General features: G+C 56.9%; 2 protein-coding genes across 4 annotated transcripts; one reads left to right on the top strand and one right to left on the bottom strand.

Moving 5' to 3' along the window:
• Positions 1-2121: 2121 nt before the first annotated feature.
• Fscn2 (fascin actin-bundling protein 2, retinal) lies at positions 2122-10165 on the top strand. 2 transcript variants are annotated; one of them, XM_041646406.1, is made up of 5 exons: positions 2122-2947; positions 8735-8891; positions 9337-9458; positions 9634-9879; positions 9960-10165. In XM_041646406.1, the coding sequence occupies exons 1-5, from the start codon at positions 2122-2124 to the stop codon at positions 10163-10165; spliced, it is 1557 nt and encodes a 518-aa protein (XP_041502340.1). The 2 variants fall into 2 exon arrangements, with proteins under 2 accessions (XP_041502340.1, XP_041502341.1); XM_041646407.1 differs by having other exon boundaries at positions 9712-9879.
• Positions 9565-21266, bottom strand: LOC121444572 (Fanconi anemia core complex-associated protein 100-like). 2 transcript variants are annotated; one of them, XM_041646405.1, is made up of 10 exons: positions 21069-21266; positions 20847-20965; positions 19406-20361; positions 18159-18315; positions 16968-17737; positions 15932-16068; positions 15018-15134; positions 12966-13052; positions 12553-12688; positions 9565-10136 (listed from the first exon to the last, which is right to left on the bottom strand). In XM_041646405.1, the coding sequence occupies exons 1-9, from the start codon at positions 21231-21233 to the stop codon at positions 12557-12559; spliced, it is 2640 nt and encodes an 879-aa protein (XP_041502339.1). In that variant the 5' UTR covers positions 21234-21266; the 3' UTR covers positions 9565-10136; positions 12553-12556. The 2 variants fall into 2 exon arrangements, with proteins under 2 accessions (XP_041502339.1, XP_041502338.1); XM_041646404.1 differs by lacking the exon at positions 9565-10136 and adding an exon at positions 11630-12365.
• Between the last annotated feature and the right edge of the window lie 1209 nt (positions 21267-22475).

A 22475-nucleotide genomic window follows, 5' to 3' on the forward strand; every position in this document is an offset into this window, starting at 1 on the left:
AAACCGAGCAGCCACCTACACTCCTGCTCTGTTATCAGGAGACTGTCCAGAGCCAGGCCACTTAGTGCCTGGCGGCCAGACCTCCTCCCGCTAGGCATCTGATGCCGGTGAACCCTGCCAGCACCAGTCAGGCTAATGAAGCCGTTATGCCAATCAGACGGACTAGACACCCAGGGCTCCTCTGCAGCCTGGCTGGGCCACACTGAGCACAGCTCTCAGCAGTCCCCAGTCCCCAGTCCCCGTCACAGACGAGCAGAACTAGCCCCTGGGACCCGACTGAAGTGGGACTGCTCCAAGCCAGTGACACGTCTCTGCATGGACATCACGTCACCTCGGGCTGTCTCTAGGGCAGTACCGGCACACGGCCTGACCACACTTTCAGTTGGTGCCTCATCCAGGGGTGTGGTCACAGGGGAGAGTGTGCACACGCTCTGTCGTGAGTCCGATCCTGAGCACTCCGTTGAGGCCAGTTCCCTTCCTTCCTCAGTGTTGCCGTGTGCTGGATGGCTCTGCCTCACCCTCTGCACCCTCTGCCCGCCCCTGTATGAGTCCCCGACCACGGTCACTTGAGGGTGAAGAGCCCAGGAGGATGACAGGACTGGGGCCGTGGCCGGAACCGCTCCACATCCTCCTATGACTGACCCCTAGGAAGGCCTTCACACGCTGTTGTGGGCTTCCCAGTCCACAACAGTCATGCCCCGTTATGAGGAAGAAGACACCAGTTCTGGCTCAGGCCCAGGACAGGCTGCACCTGCTTGGTACTGGTCCCCTGAGGCAGGTGCAGCACACAGGAACGTGGGTAAAGCTAAGCAGGGCCACTGATGCTCTCCAAGTTTCCTCAGATGCCGGATGGAGAGGGTGCAGCCAGGGGGTCCCAGGGTGAAAAGGAGTCAGGGGTCATGGGTGGCCAGCTTCCAGAATCTGAACAAGTGCACGCCCCATCCCCCCTCTTGGATTCCATGCGGCACTTTTGGAAATATGGGGGAGACTGTGCCCCACACAGCCCCCTGTTCTCAAGTCTGTAAAGGCCACAAGTCAAGCCCGCATCCCCCTCTGATCTAAGCAGCAGTAATGGGGTCCCCAGATCTGCTGAAGGCCCTTGAAGCTAGATTACCTTGTACCCCCCTGCACAGAAGGGAAAAACATCACACCCCAATAGTTGGCAGAGTACATAGGAACCCTGGTACACCTGGTTCTTTGCCTGCTACAGGGGTGTGTTCCCGCACAAGGCAGTCCCGAATGTGAGCATCACATGGTCTCCCTAGTGTTCTATCTGAGGCTGCTCTTTCCAAACCTAGAGGACCAGGAACATCAGGGCACACTGCCTGTCTCCGCGTTGCCATCCCTGGTCAGGGTCAGGGTGTCCCAGCCTTACTACTGGTCCTTCCACCCTTCCTGCTGCCTTCTAGTCCACGGACAGGGACAGCATCAGACCCAGGGTCGCACACGAGGGTAGGAACCACGGGCCAGGATGGGGCTGCATGCTACAGGGGGCCTTCCTGCTCCTGGCAGCAGGAATCAGAGATGCGGTAATTGGATCCTGCAGAGGATCTGGCTGAGGGTGGAGGGCTGAGATCAGGTTGCCGCCCTGCTGTGAGTTTTCCACTGGCTGCTTTTTCTGCCTTGGGAAAGAGCTGGGCTGGACTGGGGGTCTGAGCTGGGGAGTGGAAGGCCCTGAAGCAAGAGGCAGTAAGAAGAGAAACTAAGAGGAGTGGGACCCACAAGATAGGATATAGGACCTAGGCGGCCGTGGGTGAGGACAAGGAGGTGGTCAGTCTTGCTCTTGTCCTCCTGGGCTTCAGGCCCTGGCCCTGGTGCTCTCCAGGAGCCTCTGAAATCCAAGCTGCGGGTAAAAGCAAGAGGCTGCTCCTTCTAGTTGGTGCGTCTCTGATCCGCCCCCCTCCACCCGCCCTCGGCTGCCCACTGGCCATGTAAGATCTGCCTGGGTGGCCAAGGCCACAAGACAGAGGCAGCATTGGAGCAGGTAGTATCCATGTCACTGGCTAGGCTTGGGGGCCAAGGGACAGCTAAACAGAGCTGGGCCTCTGTGGGGGCCACAGGGCCCCTGAACACTTAGAGAGAGCGTCCCAGGCCCCTGAAGCTGCGTGACTAGCCTCGAAGATGCCAACCAACGGGCTGCACCAGGTGCTGAAGATCCAGTTTGGCCTCGTCAACGATGCCAACCGCTATCTGACAGCAGAGAGCTTTGGGTTCAAGGTCAACGCTTCAGCGTCCAGCCTCAAGAGGAAGCAGACGTGGGTCCTGGAGCCTGACCCAGGGCAGGGCACCGCTGTGCTGTTCCGCAGCAGTCACCTGGGCCGCTACCTGTCGGCAGAAGAAGACGGGCGTGTGGCCTGCGAGATGGATCGGCCAGGCCGTGACTGCCGCTTCCTGGTCTTGCCGCAGCCTGACGGGCGCTGGGTACTGCAGTCGGAGCCTCACGGCCGCTTCTTTGGCGGAGCTGAGGACCACCTGTCCTGCTTTGCGACGGCGATCTCGCCGGCAGAGCTGTGGACTGTGCACCTGGCCATCCACCCACAGGCTCACTTGCTGAGCGTGAGCCGTCGGCGCTACGTGCACCTGTGTCTGCAGGAGGACGAGATGGCGGCCGACGGTGACATGCCGTGGGGTGTGGATGCGCTGCTCACCCTCATTTTCCAGAGTAGGCGGTACTGCCTCAAGTCCTACGACAGCCGCTACCTGCGCAGCGATGGCCACCTTGTCTGGGAGCCCGAAGCCCGAGCCTGCTACACGCTAGAGTTTAAGGCGGGCAAGCTGGCCTTCAAGGACTGCGATGGCCGCTACCTGGCACCCGTGGGACCTGCCGGCACACTCAAGGCTGGCCGCAACACGAGGCCTGGCAAGGATGAACTCTTCGATCTGGAGCAAAGTCACCCACAGGTGGTGCTGGTGGCTGCCAACCACCGCTACGTCTCTGTGAGGCAAGGTAGGGTGCAACCGTGTGCAGCTGACGTTGTGTTGTGTGTGCCACGTGTGCTGGGTTGTGTGTGTGCAACCGTGTGCAGCTGACGTTGTGTTGTGTGTGCCACGTGTGCTGGGTTGTGTGTGTGCAACCGTGTGCAGCTGACATTGTGTTGTGTGTCACACGTGTGCTGGGTTGTGTGTGTGTATCGTGTGCAGCTGACGTTGTGTTGTGTGTCACACGTGTGCTGGGTTGTGTGTGTGCATCGTGTGCAGCTGACGTTGTGTTGTGTGTCACACGTGTGCTGGGTTGTGTGTGTGTATCCGTGTGCAGCTGACACTGTGTTGTGTGTCACACGTGTGCTGGGTTGTGTGTGTGCATCGTGTGCAGCTGACATTGTGTTGTGTGTCACACGTGTGCTGGGTTGTGTGTGTGCAACCGTGTGCAGCTGACATTGTGTTGTGTGTCACACGTGTGCTGGGTTGTGTGTGTGCAACCGTGTGCAGCTGACATTGTGTTGTGTGTCACATGTGTGCTGGGTTGTGTATCTGTGTGCAGCTGACATTGTGTTGTGTGTCACACGTGTGCTGGGTTGTGTGTGTATCGTATGCAGCTGACACTGTGTTGTGTGTCACACGTGTGTTGGGTTGTGTGTGTGCAACCGTGTGCAGCTGACATTGTGTTGTGTGTCACACATGTGCTGGGTTGTGTGTGTGCATCGTGTGCAGCTGACGTTGTGTTGTGTGTCACACGTGTGCTGGGTTGTGTGTGTGTGTATCCGTGTGCAGCTGACATTTTGTTGTGTGTCACACGTGTGCTGGGTTGTATGTATCCGTATGCAGCTGACTTTTGTCGTGTGTCACACGTGTGCTGGGTTGTGTGTGTGTACCGTGTGCAGCTGACATTGTGCTGTGTGTCACACGTGATGGGTTGTGTGTGTGTATCCGTATGCAGCTGACATTGTGCTGTGTGTCACACATGATGGGTTGTGTGTGTTTGTGTGCAGCTGACATTGTGTCGTGTGTGTATCACCTGTGCTGTGGTGGGTGTGTGTCCACTGAGATGGGTGTTTCCACAGACAGGGTAAGCGCACAAGCCCACTGAGGTATGCTGGCTCCAGGAGAGCTCATCACTCTCTGGACGCCTGGCGAATGCCCGCTGGGCTGCCACTGTCTCTAAGACTGGAGGGGTGCAGTGAGACATCGGCAGAGTCTGGGGCAGTGGGAAGGTCGAAGAGGCTGGGGAGGCCCCGCTCTTTCTTGCTCTTCTGCTGCCCCCCTTTCTGCTCTTTGGGGGAGATAAGGGAGGGGCCAGGGCAGGGCAAGGATGACTCTCATATGCGTGACCAATGGGAACCTTGTGGTGCCCCAAGAGCGGGAGAGTTCATGGTTATCTTCAGTGTTAGTAGACACAAGCCAAGGCAACCTTGCTCGGGACCTGGGCTTCTAGGGCAAAGGCGCCATCTCCACCTGCGGGGTGTGGCTTGGCCACTGGTCACTTGTGTGACACCTGAGTAGTTTGGGGTAAACACGGTGTTCCTACTGCCCCAGAAGGAAGCCAGAGGTCTGAGAGGCCCTAGGCTACCGGCATAACCCTGGTCCAGGTCAGAAAGTAGAATTGTTTCCATCATGGGTTCTGAGCTCATGCACCCCAAGTACTGAGACACACCCTGACCTGAGAGCTCTCTATAAGCTCAAAGGAGGATGTGAGGCAGGGAATGCCCCTCCCTACTCGCTGAGACCCCTTTCATAACAGCACATGCCAGAGAAAGGGCAGCACCCATGAGCCTGTATGCTAGCTGCTATAGTATGCACATAACCAGTTTCCATGAGCCGATCACGCCAGTGCTATAGTATGCAGATAACCAGTTTCCATGAGCCGGTCATGCCAGGGCTCACTGTTATAGTATGCAAATAACCCGTCTCTTCGGGCACCTTATGACCACCCATGTGGGAGCCCAGCCTGCCGAGGCCCTCTGGCTTTCAGGCCAGTCTGGAGCAATGGCAGACACAGTCACCAGCATGTGGCCCTCTTCCCCAACACCAGTCCCGCTGTCCAGCCACACCATCTGGCCCAGAGAAGGCTCAGATGTCCACGGTCCTTAGCTAAGCAAGATAGCTGGGGCAGTGGTGGTGGAGTCCTTCCTGGGGAGGAGGAGGAGGAAGAGGAGGAGGAGGAGGAGGAGGAGGAGGAGGAGGAGGAGGAGGAGGAGGAAGAGGAAGAGGAGGAGGAGATGGAGGGGGCAGACATGGATGGATTGTAACAGAGACCCCAGAAGGAGGGTGCCATTGGTAGTGTCAATACTGATGACCGTGCTATAGGGTTGGTGGTGCTGTTCATGGTGACAGAGGGTGAAAGTGGAAGAGATGGTGATGAGATGGTGGTGGTGAAGACGGTGATGGGGGAAATGGCCAAGGGCTGGAGACGGTGATGGAGATGTTGGTGGTAATAATGGCGACTCTAATGATGGCATTAGGAGCTGTGATGGTGGTGGAGATGGTAGAGGCTTGGGAGGTGGTGGAGGTGGTAGTGGTGGTGGTGGTGGTGGGATGCGGGCTGGAGAGATAACTCTGGGGAGCACTGGCCTTCTGTGTACAACACCCTGAGTTCCATCCCCAGCACTAAAGAAAAAAGTCAAGGCACTGGGTAGGATCTTGTCTGTGTGGATTACTTTTCAGCCTTTAAGATAAAAAAGTGTGTGTATATGTGCACACGGGAGAGGTGTGCGCACGGGAGGGGTGTGCGCACGGGAGGGGTGTGCGCACGTGAGCGCAGGTGCCTGCAGAAGCCAGAGCTATAGGTGGCCGTAGACAACTGGGTAAGGGTGTTGAGGACAGGACTCTGGTCTCTGCAAGAATGTAATGTCCTTAAACCCTGAGCCGTTCTCCAGCCTGCTTTTTAGTCTTTTAGCTTTTATTATTAGCTGGGTGTGGTGGTGCACACCTTTAATCCCAGTACTTTCAAGGCAGAGGCAGGTGGATCTCTGTGAGTTTGGGACCAGCCTGGTGTACACAGTGTGTTCCAGAGCTACATATGAGATCCTATTCTGAAAAAAATAAATAAAATTGTGCGTGTGTGTGTGTGTGTGTGTGTGAGAGAGAGAGAGAGAGAGAGAGAGAGAGAGAGAGAGAGAGAGAGAGGAGAGAGAGATGGGCACACAGCATGCCATGACACACTTGTAGAGGTCATTTTTCTCCACCCACCTTTACATGAATCCCTGGACCAATCCCAGATTGTCAGGTGTTCGCAGCGAGCACCTTGTCTTGCTCAGCCACCTCGCTGACCTCTTTTCCGCATGTTGATGAACCTGTTATGAGTCCCTCCCTTTCGTGGGTGATCTCCTAAGCTTCCCTGGGCTGGTGATGCTGCCAGCTGTCCCAGCCTTGGGACAGATGTGTCCGGGTGGAAGTGATTCTGGGTTCAAGGTAGTCTAAGTGGTGGATTTGGGTCTATTTGTCCTGGCCCCAAACTTGTCTCCAAGTCAGGAGCTGCCTGTGAGTCATCAGTGTGCAGCTTCCCCCATTGGACTTTTTTTAAAAATATTTATTATTTGTTATGTATACAATATTCTGTCTGTGTGTATGCCTGCAGGCCAGAAGAGGGCACCAGACGCCATTACAGATGGCTGTGAGCCACCATGTGGTTGCTGGGAACTGAACTCAGGACCTTTGGAAGAGCAGGCAATGCTCTTAACCTCTGAGCCATCTCTCCAGCCCCCACTGGACTTCTTTACTGCCCCAACCATAGCCTCCACCTGTCCCTGCCCTCATGGTCACAGCAGGGCTCATGCGCAGCGCAGCTATGAACATTGCTTCTGCTGGCAACAGACAGTCTCAGCCCCTCATGAATCCTATCAGGCATGCCCCACACCCACCGTCCAGGCCGTCTGGACTCTGGGATCGCCCACTGCCGCATCAGCTCCCTAGAAGCAGGTGACCACGAGGAGGAAGATGCTTGGTAGCATTCTGTCTGCAGAGGGTGATATGGGGACACAGCACCTTGGCCTGTGACACGGACATGTGGCAATGGCTGAAGACAATGAATGTGCTAGTTGGCATGCCCAGCTAAGTCCTTTGACCTGGTTCTGCCCTCTGTCCCTGCAAGAGGCTTTGTTGAAAGGCCACTTGTCCTGCGCCCTGTTGCATTCATCCATGAGACTCATTACCCAGACTTTCCCATTGACTTCTGTTCACCATGTGGTTCATGAGGTTAGGGGTGGCCTTGGTTCCAGCTGTCCAGCTCAGCAACTGTTACTACAATGCTGAAGCTGGCAGAGATGGGGACAGTAAAAAAGACAGTTGGGCCAGGTCTGGAGAGACAGCTTAGGAGTTAAGAGCACAAGCTGATCTTCCAGAAGACCCAGGTTTGATTCCCAGTACCAGATCTGAGTTTCTCTTCTGACCCCTGAGTTCACTACACACAAGTGGTACAGACATACACACAGGCAAAACAGTCATGCACATAAAAACTAAACCCTGTGAGTTCGAGGCCAGCCTGGTCTACAAGAGCTAGTTCCAGGACAGGCTCCAAAACCACAGAGAAACCCTTTCTTGAAAATCAAAAACTTAAAAAAACAAACTGCTGGGGGCTGGAGAGATGGCTCAGAGGTAAGAGCACTGACTGATCTCACATACGGACTCACATACAGAGGTCCTGAGTTCAATTCTTAGCAACTACAAGGTGGCTCAAAACTACCTGTAAGCCGGGTGGTGGTGGCGCACGCCTTTAATCCCAGCACTTGGGAGGCAGAGGCAGGCGGATCTCTGTGAGTTCGAAACCAGCCTGGTCTACAAGAGCTAGTTCCAGGACAGGCTCCAAAACCACAGAGAAACCCTGTCTCGAAAAACCAAAAAAAAAAAAAAAAATAAACTACCTGTAATGAGATCTGGTGCCTCTTCTGGCCTCCAGGGGTACACGCAGTCAGGACATTGTATACTTGGTAAATAAAATATCAAACAAACCAAAACGAAACAAACTGCTGGGCCCTTTCCTGGGATAGGCTGGCTGCTTTTCTGCAAGGAAGCAGTGATTCAGGATGAATATGCCTGGGCACAGTCTCCGGGAGTAGAGAAAGGCGGTAGATCTCATAGATCTCAGGGTCTCCACTAGGAGCTGCTATGGTTGTTCCCCTTCTCTCCAGCAGAGCAGGGCTGGCTCCGATGTGGGCCTACAGTCAGGCTTTGTCCCTCCCTCCTCACTTGTTACCCCTTGAGCCCTAGGGCTCCTGGAGGTTCTACCTGCCATACTCTTCAGAGTATCCGGTTGCCAGGAACCTGATGGGTTTGTGGGAGGGGGCCAGAGCTTAGGGATGATCCTGAGGAGGCTTTGGTGCCTGCATGCTGAACCAGGACATGGAACACTTGTTCCATTACACAAACCCTGGGCGGGCCCTGGGCAGCCTGCCTTCCCCTAGGGCTCCTGTGTAGGCGGTAGGTAGGCTCCTAGTCCCTGGCTCCAATCTAGGTCACCTCAGGGGGAAGGTCAGAACCCCCCTGCCCCCAGCAGCATAAGAGCGAATTATAAACGGGTTGCTGTGAATCCGGGGTCCAGAGAACAGCAACGAGCAGATTGCTTGCTGATTAGCAGAACGGGGATTTGCCGACATGAGATGCTATCCAGGCGAGGGAGGGAAGAGCTGGGTCAAGAGTCCACCAATAGAGGCAGCGTGTGGGGTGCACTGGTCCCTGGATGGTCCTTCTCTGACACCCGGGAGCTCTAGCTGAGACTCCCTCTGGCTTCGTGCCTCCCAAAAGTTTCCCCATCTCTTGCCTCCCAGGAGTTGTGAGGAGCTTCACTGTCTTCTCCCTCCAGGAGTCAACGTCTCAGCCAATCAGGACGAAGAACTGGACCACGAGACCTTCCTGATGCAAATTGACCAGGAGACAAAGAAGTGTACTTTCTATTCCAGCACTGGGGGCTACTGGACCCTGGTCACTCATGGGGGCCTTCAGGCCACAGCCACACAAGTGTGAGTGCACCTGTCCTTGTCTCTACCGTCACTGCCACCATCACCGCCACTCACAAACATGACCATCACTACCCCCCCCCTTTTATTATTTTTGAGACAGAGATCACTGTGTAGCCTTGGAACTCACTATATAGACCAGGCTGGCCTCCAACCCAGAGGTGTGCCTCTGCCTCCCGAGTACTGGGATTGGAGGCACGTGCGTCACTGCCCCCGGTGACCTCGACCACTTCTGTCACCGCCTCCACCACCGTCATCACCACTGGCACCCTGAGCTATGAGACTAGCAGCCTAGATAGCAAATGTTCACCGGGGTGGGGAGTAGCTCCCAGTGGCCATGGGTGTTTCTGCAGAGGGCGGGCTTCTGTCTCATCCCTGGAACCCATGGAGGAAAAGGGGACCAAACTCCGCTCCTCTCTCTCTGAGATCTTGCCTGCCCTTCCCTCAGTTCTGCCAACACCATGTTTGAAATGGAATGGCACAGCCGGCGGGTGGCACTTAAAGCCAGCAACGGTCGTTATGTGTGCATGAAGAAAAACGGGCAGCTGGCCGCCATCAGTGACTTTGTGGGTGAGCACTCTCTGCTTTCTGTAAGTTGAGCAGCTTTCCACCCCGGGTCAGTGCATCTGAGGTCCCTCCCCATTTCATTCATCAGGGAAGAAGTCAGATCCAGGGTGTCTTCTCCTTTACTGTCTTTGGGGAACCCAGGGTGCTTTCTCAACACCTGTACATTAGCAACATCTAGGGACCCCCGGAACCCCAAGTCCGCAGCCTGCATATGGTAGCCAGGGACGAGAGTGGTCCACTCTGCCCTCTCCCTTAGGTGGAGACGAGCTGTTCATCCTCAAACTCATCAACCGCCCCATCCTGGTGCTGCGTGGCCTGGACGGCTTCGTCTGCCACCGCCGGGGATCCAACCAGCTGGACACCAACCGCTCCACCTACGATGTCTTCCACTTGAGCTTCAGGGATGGCGCCTATCAGATCAGAGGTGCGGGAACGCAGGCTGTGGGGAGGCAATGGGGGGCAGGGGATGCCCGGGCCCCCGCCGACCTCCAGCCTTGCCCCCAGGCCGCGGAGCTGGCTTCTGGTACGTTGGCAGCCACGGGAGCGTGTGCAGCGACGGTGACCTGGCAGAGGATTTCCTCTTCGAGTTCCGAGAGCGTGGCCGCCTCGCCATCCGTGCCCTCAGTGGCAAATACCTGTGCGGCGGCGCTTCAGGGCTGCTGCGCGCTGACGCGGACCTGCCTACAGGGGAAGCTCTTTGGGAATACTGAGGACTCACAGGGGCCGACCCCACAGCCCCACTGACCCAGCATTAAACCTTTGTTGCGCAGCTGCCGTGGGCTTTTCGTACCCTAGAGTCTCAGGGTTCTGTCTGCTCAGCCCTGGGACCCCACCCATAGGAAACCCTTTGCCCTTTTGAGCAAGGCTCTCCTCACCTTCTACCGACCTAAGAGGCAGGGCCATGGCTGGAAGCGGGGGCTGCTAGACCCCTCGCCTCACCTCGCTCCAGCTTGCCAGGCTTTGGGTCAGAGATTAAGGAAGACCATCCTAACCTAGGCAGACTTGACCCTGCTTGGGACCCTAACATCCTCTCCAACCACCCAGGCAAATGAGACCCACAGAGAGCTGCAAGTCTAAGACAAGAGCGTGTGTTGGGGTGGGGAGGCAATGTATAGCTGCCGGGAAAGGCAGGAGGCATGCTGGAAAGGAAGTTATGGCCAGACCCCCACCACCCCTTCGTTTACCCAGAGCAACCAGGGTCACACATCAGGACACACCCCTATTGACTCTTGGAGCTGACCTAAGCAGCTTGCCAGGGTCCAGGCCTGCGGTGTCGCGGACGTCAGGCATTGTCTGGCATGAATGGGGGACAGGTGTTGGACAAGACCGGGGGGCCCTGACTCCATGATGACACTCAGGTGAGATCCTCAGCTAAGCCTGGTGTTTCTTCAGCTCCAGTAGCCATCTGAGCCTGGTGCCGGGCCCTACCAATTCTCAGTGTCAAGAATAACAAGTCCAAGTCCAGATGTGTCCAGGGACCCAGGGAGGCTGATGAGGTGACATCACCAGCAATCCCTAGGACACGTGCCTCAGCTCCCAACCTGCTGGAGTTTAGGCTAAAGACAAACCTGGCAATTTCTGTGGACTATAACAGCAAGTAGGGGACACCAGAAAAGTCAGCTGTGACAGACAGAAGCCAGCTCAGCCCGGGAGACCCTCTCTGCTCCCAGGCAGGCCGTCTGTCCTGTGGGCTGAGCCGGCCTCTCTAACTTGCTCAGAGCAGACACTCATGCACGCTACGACACAGCTAGAGGCTCCCACGCAGGAGGTGGCAAGGGTAGACTGAGGAGCAGACACTCATGCACGCTACGACCCAGCTAGAGGCTCCCACGCAGGAGGTGGCAAGGGTAGACTGAGGAGCAGACACTCATGCACGCTACGACCCAGCTAGAGGCTCCCACGCAGGAGGTGGCAAGGGTAGACTGAGGGACCAGCGACGGACAGGGCTCTTAGCAGGTCAGCAGGTGAGCTAGGCCGGCAACCCTGGCGGGGAGCACCTTGTTACAAAAGACTTGTACAGCCGGGCAGTGGTGGCGCACGCCTTTAATCCCAGCACTCGGGAGGCAGAGGCAGGCGGATCTCTGTGAGTTCAAGACCAGCCTGGTCTACAAGAGCTAGTTCCAGGACAGGCTCCAAAACCACAGAGAAACCCTGTCTCGAAAAACCAAAAAAAAAAAAAAAAAAAGACTTGTCCAGACTCCGGGCGGTGTCAAGAGAGGGCATTCCATCTCCTAACTGCCTCCTCCATAGAGGACTCTGTCCTGGAGGATGGACAAATGCCCACGTAAATACCCTGTGTTGTGACGGTGGCAGCTCAGTGTCCAGACCTTGAGGTGCAGATCTCGGGCCCCAAGTGGCCACAGGAGCCCCGGGGGAGGGTAGCTGGGAAGGGCTGCCCACCACCGGCACAGAGCGCAGTGGACTCTGAAGAGGGTGAGGGGCGGGAAGGGAACAGACGCCAGCTGACACGGGGGACATCAGGAAAGGGCAGTTTGCCGGCACACCACGGCACAGACGGCACTCACAGCAGCTCTGCAGACACGCTCTTCCCCCATAGTGAAAACAGCACCAGCAGCAGGGCACGGCCCAGCTGGGGGAGGAGGCAGCTCAGGCAGCGGGCAGTTTAGGGGAGCCCTCCCTCGGTCTTTGTGCTTTGGTTGCAGTGAGCACTCTGCCCCCTGGTGGCTCCAGAGAGACGGCCAGTGCTCCTGGGGTGTGGTGGGGTCAGCAACCGAACAGTCCCACACCCTCAAGTCTGAACTCCAGTAACCCTGTGTCTCCATGGCCCAAGTATTTGGGCACCGATCCTTCCCATCGGAGGTGCAGAGGTTCCAGTACAGGGGTGCAGCCCAACAAGCCCCAGAACTCAGCCTGGAGCGTGTCCCGCAGTGAGGAGAAGCTGGCCAGCAGCTGTCCGGGAGGAGGCAGACATGAGAGGCGGCCAAGCCTTGTGGGTTCAGACACTGCCTGAATCTATCTCACACCCCATTTTTTAGCCCTCCTGGCTGAGCCGGGGAACTGGGGCATCCTTCCCCACCCGGGCAGAACCACAAAGGTCAGCACACAGAAGACATGTGGACAGAGGACTAGGACATACCTGGTCACAACAGGACGAGGCTAGGGTTGCGGAGCTGCCTGTAAACCTGCAGCAGCTTCTGGGCTATACTGTAGGAGCTGACCTCATCCTCCGTGCACAGCTGGTCACGCAGGGTCTGCACCTCGCGCAGCAGCTCCTGCAGACAGCAGCGCGGCTCAGCCTGTGCCCCACCTAGGAACACCTTGTGCTTGGGAGGTGGGAGATGGGTCACAGGGCCTTAAATATGTGACACACAGCCACGTGGGTACGGCCAGGGAAGCAGGAAGTGGACACGCCCTATACATCTTGATCCCATCCAGAGAACCCAGCCCACACTGAAAACTGGGCAGCCCCACAAGGCTGGTGCCCCCCAAGTCCTGTCTTCCCTACACGTCACCTGGGGACACTCCTCATACCCAGGAACTGGGGCTCACCTGGTGGTTGGCGTGGATCTGGTGTAGATACTGCATTCGGAGGTCAGGTGGGCTGGAGCCTTGGGCAGCTTGTTCTGTGACCATAGTCTGGGGGACAGAAGGGTTGGGGGGCGAGAACTGGAGGATGCTTCCCAGAGTGGATGCCTGGGTTCAGAGGCCAGGATCTTCACGCCCCTTAAGTAGCAGTGACACGGTGACCACTCCTTATCTGTCCCACCCTGTTCCCCAGGACTTTCCTCCTCAGAGCAGCAACAGCCCCCACCAATAGTCACTAAGAGAGACGTTTCTGGAGTTTAAGTCGGGGCCTTAAATAACTCAGGAGCCTCAAACTTGCTATGAAGCTTAGGCTGGCCTTGAATTCCTGATCCTCCTGCCACAATTGACCAACTGCTAGGATTTTGGAATGTACCACTAGGCCTGAACAAAGGGACCTTTTTTTTTTTTTTAGAAATATTAACTTTGTTTATTTATTATGTATACAATGTTCTGTCTGTGTGTATGCCTGCAAGCCAGGAGAGGGCACCAGACCTCATTACAGATGGTTGTGAGCCACCATGTGGTTGCTGGGAATTGAACTCAGGACCTTTGGAAGAGCAGGCAATGCTCTTAACCGCTGAGCCATCTCTCCAGCCCCAAAGGGACCTTTTTTGTTTGTCTGTTTGTTTTTAAGACAGGGCTTCTCTGTATAACAGCCCTGGCTGTCCTCGAACTCATGGAGATCCGCCTGCCTCTATCTCCCAAGTGCTGGGACTGTATGCTACAACGCCCACCTTAAAGAGCCCTTTTAAACCCTTGTCTCACTTCTGTGGCTCAGACAGACTTTGGGCTGGGCCTTAGGCAGAACCCATCTGATAAATTTGCTCATACCCTCTGCAGGCTCACTCAGGGCTGGCGTTCATTCTCTCTTCCTGAAAGCAGTCTAGCTTGCTAAATGGCCTTTTCAGATATGAGCAAAGGCTCCCAGAGGCAGACCTGCCTAGGCTGAGCATCCACCTAGGGTCCTAGAGAATGCTGTCTAAGGGGAAGCTAGCATCAGGCAAGGTCTTGGTGGTTGTGGGAGATTCCTGTCTACAGACCATGGTGGTGTTTGGCTGAAGCTGCCCTGCAGTCTGGGGGCAGCTGCGCCATGTGATTCCCTACCAAGGATCGACTGTGTCCCCCTGAAATCACAAACCAAGTCCTGACGCGAGTTCCTCTGAAGGCAGCCTTTTTGTGATGGGGTCTTTGCAGAAGACCACGATAAAGTCACTAGGGTGGCCTTACTCCTACGTGACTGTGTCCTTATCATAGGAAATTTGGGCAAAAGCTGGCAGAAGTTCTTGGGGGCTGGCTGGTGGCGCCACTGCTTTGGAGTCTACAGCATGGGGCCTGAACTCCCTACAACACGAAGCCTCATTCTTGCTAAGTCCAGTTACTGTTACACCACTCATTTCACAACTGGCCCAGGACGAGGTGACTGATCGCTGGGTCATGTGCTAGGGCTGACCTTCCAGCTCTGAGAGCAGCTAGCACCTGCACCTGGCCCTCCGTCCACAGAGCACCTGTCGGCTCGGGAAGCAACGCTAGGGCACACAGGGAAGGGTTCCAGGGTGAGGCTGGAGGAGGCTACAGGAAAGAACTAACTGCAGAACTGCCGGTGGCCACTGCAGACCCTGCCTTGAGCCCAGGACACACCAGCTTCAGGTGGGGGGGTGGGTGCTCTGGACAGAGCCATGCGGACGGGCACCAAGGGAGACTCTGTGCTCAAGAGGTTCTTTCTGAACCTAGGACCTCGCTGGGCAGTTCCTTGGCCTAGGATCCACGCACGGGTGGGGTTTAGCCCAGACATGACAGGTAATGACTACAGACTGATCAGACACAGACTCAGCCATTTCTGAACTTCCAGGGGACACGGGCTGATGCCACCCCTGGAGGGTAGTGTCGTTTGCGCAGAAGTAGCAAGTTTCATGTTGCTTGCAGCAGCCGTATGGGTCCACAGATGAAACCCAGATGGCTGCCTCCACCTGCAGAGCCTGTTCCCGAGCCCCCCCCCCATCCCGCTGGCTGCAGTACCTGCATGCGTCTGATGATGGCGTGATGCGCCCTGCACATGTTGGCCAGAGAGGAGCTCTCCACTTGGATCTCCACGGCCTGGATGGGCCCTGCAGGGCTCAAATCAGTCACAGCTACCTGCAACACATGAGGCCTTGAGCGGCTGCGCATTTTAAAGGCGGGAAGGCTGGGGAACCCGAGTAAGAAGCCTATTTGCTGCAAGGGGCAGCCGTATGAGGACGACTCAGAATCCAGTCCTGTAGGAACCACCTCATTCTGAGCTGCACCAAGACCTAAGCTAAGCTTGGCTCTACGCTAGGAACGGAGTGAGGGCTAAAGTGCCTGTCTCTCAGCACCCTCCAGGGGTCCTGATGGTGCTGACTCCACAGGCTAAGGCTGGGTAGCCCTGGCCTGCTCTTTACACAGTGGCGTAAGACCAGAGCCTGGGGGCTACAGAAAGGTCTTGGCCATCAATGTAAGCATGGACTCTGTCCACTGGCCAGGACCACTGCTCATTCTTAGCCTTGGCCAGTGAGGTAAGGAGTCTGGAGGACAGGGCCTGATAAGTAACATTCCCTGAGTTCTGGGAGTAGGGCCCACGGCTCTTGGCAGACACGGCTTACTCTCCAAGAGTCTCCATTGCAGGGGATCCTGACTGCTAGGAGGACCCCAAAAAGAGGGTGTAAGAGAAGGAAAGGCCTGAGGGGATGGGCTGTCTCACTTAAGGGTCCTCAAAGGGACCCGTCACCCTCTGGTGGTCCAACAGGTGGGCTGCTACTGGCTTGGGATGGTCAACCAACAATACTGTCCTTATTGCCCACTGTGACCCTAGCGGGGCCTGTGATGGATTAGACAGGGCTGGTCCTCCCAGGGACCCACGGAGGGCTGAGGGCCTTGAGGCCCATCCCAAGCACACAGAAGTGACCCCTGCTTGCCTCTCGGACGATGAGGTTGACATCAGTACCATCTGGGGCTACGCCCTGGATAGAGGACAGGGTCTGGGCCCTCACAACAGCTGCGGCGGCGTTCTCGGCAAGGAGCCACTGCAGTGTAGCACTGCACAGGTGGAACCCTGGAAGAGAAGGCGCCCGCTGGGGTGTAAAACGGCACCCGTGTGGCTTCCCTCAAATGTCCCCTTTCCAATCCACCTAAGTGTCCCAAGGGCCCACAGTCCCACCACAAGCAGGGAGCTCAGCCAGTTACCCGAGAGGCAGGGAGGCATAGGGGGTCATCAGGAACCATGGACCCAGAAGCCCACTTAGAAGCCCACTCGGGGAGGTCCTACATGGCACAGGCTACAGTCCTAACTGTGCCCTGGTGCACAGACATAAATGCTGTACAAGACGGCTTCGGCTCTCCCCAGGACAGAGACACAATCCGACATCCACTAGTGGCAGGACAGAGGTGCCAGCAACCAGGACACTTCTGCCACAGACCCAGCACCAAACAATACAGACAGTTCAGCACACTGTGGGAAAAAAAGCCCGGCCAAGTGTTCTCGCAGATCTCAGACAGACCGCTTCTGGTGCTCCATGTGTGAGAGCTCACCAAGCTGTTCTTTGGTGGCATCTGCCACCCGCTTAGGTTGTACCTCCGCACAGGTTTTAAAAAACACCCAAGGGGGCTGGAGAGATGGCTCAGTGGTTAAGAGCATTGCCTGTTCTTCCAAAGGTCCTGAGTTCAATTCCCAGCAACCACATGGTGGCTCACAACCATCTGTAAAGAGGTCTGGTGCCCTATTCTGGCCTGCAGACATGCACACAGACAGAATATTGTATGCATAATAAATAAATAAATATAAAAAAAAAAAAAAAAAAAAAAAAAAAAAAAAAAAAACACCCAAGACCTGACACAAGACTCCTACAGCAATCAGGAGGTAGCGGAACTCATAGGAGCCACAGGGAGAGGAACATCCTGCTTCCACAGGCTGCAGGGCCCTGAGGCCAAAGTGAAGCCAGTAGTGCCACCAACCTGAGTGACCGTCCTCCAGGGCGGTTCTGAGAAGCACCGCGGACACCCTGATGGACGCTGTAGATGGAGGCAGGTACTTGGCCCGGAGGGAGGCAGCGCCAGTTGGCTCACTGCCGGGGGCTTGGCAGGCCTTCAGGAAGGTTTCCACGGGCTCACAGGCAGAGCCAGGCACGCAGGGCGCCTGCGCGGGTTGTGAGGCCACGCCAGGGAAGCGCAGACACTGCAGCATGTCCACCGTGCGCTTGCACAGGGGCAGGCAGACACCCTCTTGCTTAGGAAGGTTGAGAGGGAGCTTCTCCAGATAGGGGACCTCTAGAGGGTCGGAGGGGGCCAGGGCCCCACCCACCACCTCCTTGAGGCTATAGTAGAACCAGCAGGACATTGTCACTGGCAGGTCGAGCATGCCACTCTCGCTAGGACCCAGGGGCAGCGTCACTTCCCGCCGACTGCCTGGGCCAAGTCTGTCCACTGGAATGGTGTAGGTAAAAGCTGAACCAGCCCCATCCAGGTCTAAGGCGGAGGAACTAGTAAGCACCTGGATACACAGGGTCCAGCCCTGGTCCAGGCTGAAGCTGCTGCTATTCTCCAGTGTACAGGTGGCCATCAGCATGTCTCGCAGCTCCAGGCGGCTCCAGGAGGTAGCGATGGTGCACGAGATGGGCCGGGCGCCGTCCTGGCTGGACAGCAGGGCACAGCTCACATTCATGGCCTCGTTGAGACTTGTTATGGCCTTGTTGCGCTGGTCAACAGCCTTCTTCAGGAAGGACACTCTGCAAGGCACAGACACGACACCTAGGAGATTGAGACCACAGCAGAGGGAGCCATATCTGGGTAAAGCTCTCGGAGCACGGAGCATGGAGCACGGGAGTAGCTCCTCGGCCCAAGGAGCGGGTCTTTCCCTGTCTATAGGAGACAAGACAGGATGGAGGAGACACTGAACCAGTTTACGCCTGTTACAGATGAGTTAGCCCTACAAATCACCCCGTGTGCACACGAGTGGCTCCCTCTTCCCTTCGCGACACTCCACAGTGACAGTATGACAGACAGTAGCCGGTAGGCCTACGGGAATATCCTCAACAAGTCACAAGGCTGTAAGGCCCGCAGACCGCCAAGCCTGGATCAGTGCCACCCAGGATGCTGCTTCCCAAGGACAAGACACAGGCTCGGCTTGAGCCCGAGCCCGCAGCTCACCTCTCGGAGACATCACCGATGTCCAAGAGTAGCTCCTTAATTTTCTGGCCTGCATTTGCCACAGCCATTTTGGCAGGCACAGGCACCTCAGAGTTCAAGTCCAGGACGCAGGAGATCAGGCGCCCTTTAGAAGACAGGGCCAGGAGCTCGGTGCTACCTGATGGTGGACACATGCAGGGCCAGTCAGCAGGTCTGGGGCAGCGGCCACGTGCTCATCAGGGTTTGCTCTGGACTCCAGGAAAGGGGTTGGCAAAGGGCCAGAAATGAGGTTACGGGGGTGGGGGGAGACCAGGGAAGCCAACACCAAGGGGCTGGGCAAAGAAGGTGACCACTGGTCTCCATACACGTTTTGATGTGATGTCACGGTGGTGACCCACACAGGCAGGGCAAAACGGGCCAAAGGACACTGCAAGGCATCTGACCACTCAAAAGTGCCTCAGTCTGCAACAGGCCACAGAGAGCAAGGCCGGTGAGCTTTCCAAAGAGAAGCACCCTGGAGGCTGAGCTATGTTCACCTCATCTTCACTGGCTTTTCCGCCACATCCGCCTGCCTCCTTCTTGGCACTGAGGGGATAGAGGCTGCCCCTGCCAAAGGTCTGCTTGCTTCCCTACTCCCAACACAGCTCTTACCCTGAACCCTGAAACAGGCAGTTTAGAAGCTGAAAGTCAGTGCCCAGGTGCCCTGGTCTATGGCCACACCCACTCCTGCCCCAACCCTGTGGCGGTTTGGCTCTTCCAAGCCTTTTCCTCCAGCAAAGCTTTTTCGGCAGATTTAACATACTAGTAGCTGACCTTAATGGGAAAGCGCTGGAGGGTGGGGAATGTCTTCCTTTCACCCCAGAGTCAGGCAAACCCAGCTAAAGCATTCTTAGAGAACTCCGAGACACCCTCTGAATGGCTCATAAGCAGGTCATCCAGCAGAGAAAGCAGGCTCATCCAGCTCTCAGAGGATGCAGGGAGGCTTGGCCTGACCTGATTTGAGGCCTGCTGTGGGGGACGCTCTGACACCAACCCCACAAGCCACAGTTGTGAGTGGCACTCGACTGAGGGGCCAGAGCACACTCAGGAAGGACACGCATGCAGAGGTACCTCGACCCCGAGACAGGAGACTGGTCTGTGACGGGCCTGGTGAGGAAAGCCTGTATCTGCTGCCTTAGAAAAAGTCTCACCGAAGAACAAAGAAAGGAGCAAGGACAGCTGAGGGAGAGACTGCCCCAGGGCTGGGCGACACCTAAGGCAGCTCGTACCTGTAGATGCCCTTGTAGACACACAGACGGTGACAACACTGCAGATGCTCAAGCTGGCTGGGCACAGCATGGAGGGCAGACCTCCTGTGGCCCCGTCTGGCTTCTCGAGGTTCCAAGGAGTGTCTCTCCGAGCCATGTCGACCACACAGAGGTTTGAGGGGGTGCTGTGGTACATGCGGCCATTCCTGCCACAGGCGGCACAGAGCACAGGCCCCGGGAGGCTGTACTCGCGAAGCTCTGGCACCAGATTCCCCGACTCGCTCCAGCTGGCCTTGATGGCCAGTGTCCGGCCTTGGTGGCCAAGGGCTACGAGGCAGTCAGAATGCACGTTCTCGTCAGACAGCAGCTCTCTTGCCTCTTCCTCAGCATGCGGTTCTGCCCTTAAAGCCCCGATGAAGACCACAGGCTCCTCCAGGTGATGGAGGATCTTGACCAGGACCTTAGGGTCACCGGGAGCTAACTCGCAAGTAACCAAGGCCTTCAGGACCACACAGCAAAGCTGGCCATCAGGGAGACCGCAGAGGATCACGGGGGACTGCAAGAGGGTGGCGTCAGCTCCGAAGAGGAGACCAAAGAGGGCCTCCTCTAGCATGAAGCAGCCACAGCCCTCGGGGTGATCATGAGGCGCCCTGGAGTCTGGTGGGAACACACAGCACAGCACTGGCAGGAAGCTGGGAGCTGCAGGCTTCTCGGGCACCCCACCTGGGGGGGTGCAGGTGGACAACTCCACCTCACCGAGCAGGCTTCCAGGCCGAGGCTCCTCCCCTGGGCAGGGACGCTCGAACAGCTGCATCTTCCACTGGGTGGGGCCCTGGACCAGGGTGACCAGCATGTCATCCAGCACACTGAAGGCACAGAGTGCGGCATCGGGGAGGACACAGGCATCCGGATCCACACGGATCACGGGGAAAGGGCGAGCCTCATCCTCTTCGTCCTCACAGGCCTGGGTCACAGACCTTCAGGGACAACACAACCGCGGTCAGTACTGGGTGGGGGAGCCTCATGTCATGTTTAGCAATAACCTGACCTGCTCTGAGCAGGCTAGGCAGAAGGCATCACAGGCATCCATCCAGAGGCCATTCGGCAGGACACACACACACACACACACACACACACACACGCCGTGTGACACGTGGATCAGCCAGAAGCGCGGCTCTACAGACAATGCTCCCAGGGTTGCACCAGGGCTGTGTATTCGAGTTTCCCCGGCACAAGCCAATGGCCAACCAGCCTTTGCTGTCACCACCAACAGGAGACACCTCTTTCTGAGACCCACTTTGAGGTCTTGCCAGACACCGAGGGCAAGAGCGGTTGTGTTCCTGGCTGCGGGCGGCACTACCTGAGCCTCAACAGCTAAGAACTTCTCGGAGGCTGACACTCTGGGGTGCAGGTCCACCCGACGTGCGGACCGGCCGGAGCCGCGCGGGCCACGCCCCCTCACCTGCTCTGCGAGTCCAGCGACAGACAGTAGATGCCAGTCCGGGCGCACAGGACATAGAGCGCCCTGCGGGTGGCCAGGAGCTGCAGGTGCCACACCTGGTCGGGAAACTGGAACACCGCCTGGGCGCCGGGAGAGCGAGGTCAGGCGAGGGCACGCGCGGCCCCGGCTCACCTCGGGAGGCCGCCGCCCGCCCGCCCGCACGCCCGCCCGCCTACCGCTCACCGTCAGCATCCCGCCCTCCTGGTCGTACACATAGACGAATTCGCGCCCCGTGGACAGAAAGACCTCCGCCTCGTGACGCAGCACATGCGGCTTCCCCCCCGCCCGGCCTCCGAGCGGGCAGCAGAAGTCCGACAGGTAGTGCACGCGTGGGGAAGCGCCCGCCATCCTGCGGGCGCCGGGCCAGAGCTCAGCCGGGAGAGGCGGCGCCGCCTCCAGGCTTTACGGCCGCCCACAGCGCGGCGCGGCCTCCGCCGTAAAGCGGCCGCTGCGGAGGCGGGGCCGGGGGTGGCGGTTCTGCGGTCCCGCGAGCTGGCGGGAACGCCCTGCTGGCTGCACAGAGCCGCGGTTTAGAGGAACGTGGGAAGCCTGAGGGCGCACAGATGGGTAGCCTCTACTTTCAAGTCCACTCTGGCCCAGGGAGGGGTTCTTGCCTCAGACCACCTACCTGGTGAGCAGAGTAGGGTAAGGTTGTCCGCCACCCCCGGTTTTGTGTCAGCACTTGGGGTGACACCAACATAGCATGGGCTCCTTGGAGTTGGGTGGCTCCGTACACTGAGCAGTTCCGTGATCAGGGTAAAAGGGACTTCGGGCCAGCCAGCCAGAAGCGCCTTTGCAAAGGAATTCTGAATTGGCAGAGGATGCTGCGTGCCCTAAATAGCAAGTCTAAGGAGGCTTTCCATTTTCTTCTATGACAGTTCCACCTGCTGCTGAGGGCGCAGGCTGAGATGAGAAGTGGAAGATCAGGTACTCCCCACTCCTCCAAAACACTCATCAGGAACTAGATGCCTACCGCTGCCTAGGCTCCAGTAGTGGCAGCTCCGCGGAGGCTGGGGCAGGATTGCTTGAGTAGAATGTGGGGTCAGCTCAGGAAATAAAATAATGCTCTCTTAAAATGATGACATAATAATGTCTCTTAAAATAATGCTCATCTGAAAACTTCAGTGGCCAAATCTAGGAGCAAAGGTGTGTGGGGCATAACCAGGTACAAAAGAAATGTCTGGTGGGCTTGGACATTGTACAATTCTAGCACTGCTGTTAGAACACCGTCCCGAGGCTGGAACGTGGTCCAGCCGTTAAGAACACATGCTGCTTTTGCAGAGGACACAAGTTTGGTTTACAGCATCCACAACCCCAGCAGCTCTCACATCCACTTTTCTATTCATGTGCATAAAAACAATAAACTGGGTGGTCGTAGCACACGCCTTTATTCCCAGCACTCAGGAGGCAGAGGTAGGTGGATCTCTGGGTTCTGAGGTCAGCCTGGTCTATAGGGTAAGTTCCAGGACAGCCAGGGGTGCACAGAGAAAGCCTGTCTTGAAAAAGCAAAAAAACAAAACAAAACAAAAAAACCTAATTTTTTGGGAGACACTCTCATTGTGTGGTCCTGGCCTGTCTTTGCCTCCAAAG

This window comes from Microtus oregoni, unplaced genomic scaffold (assembly GCF_018167655.1).
Source record: "Microtus oregoni isolate MIOR12 unplaced genomic scaffold, Mior012 000134F_ref0000037, whole genome shotgun sequence".
NCBI classification, from domain to species: domain Eukaryota; kingdom Metazoa; phylum Chordata; class Mammalia; order Rodentia; family Cricetidae; genus Microtus; species Microtus oregoni.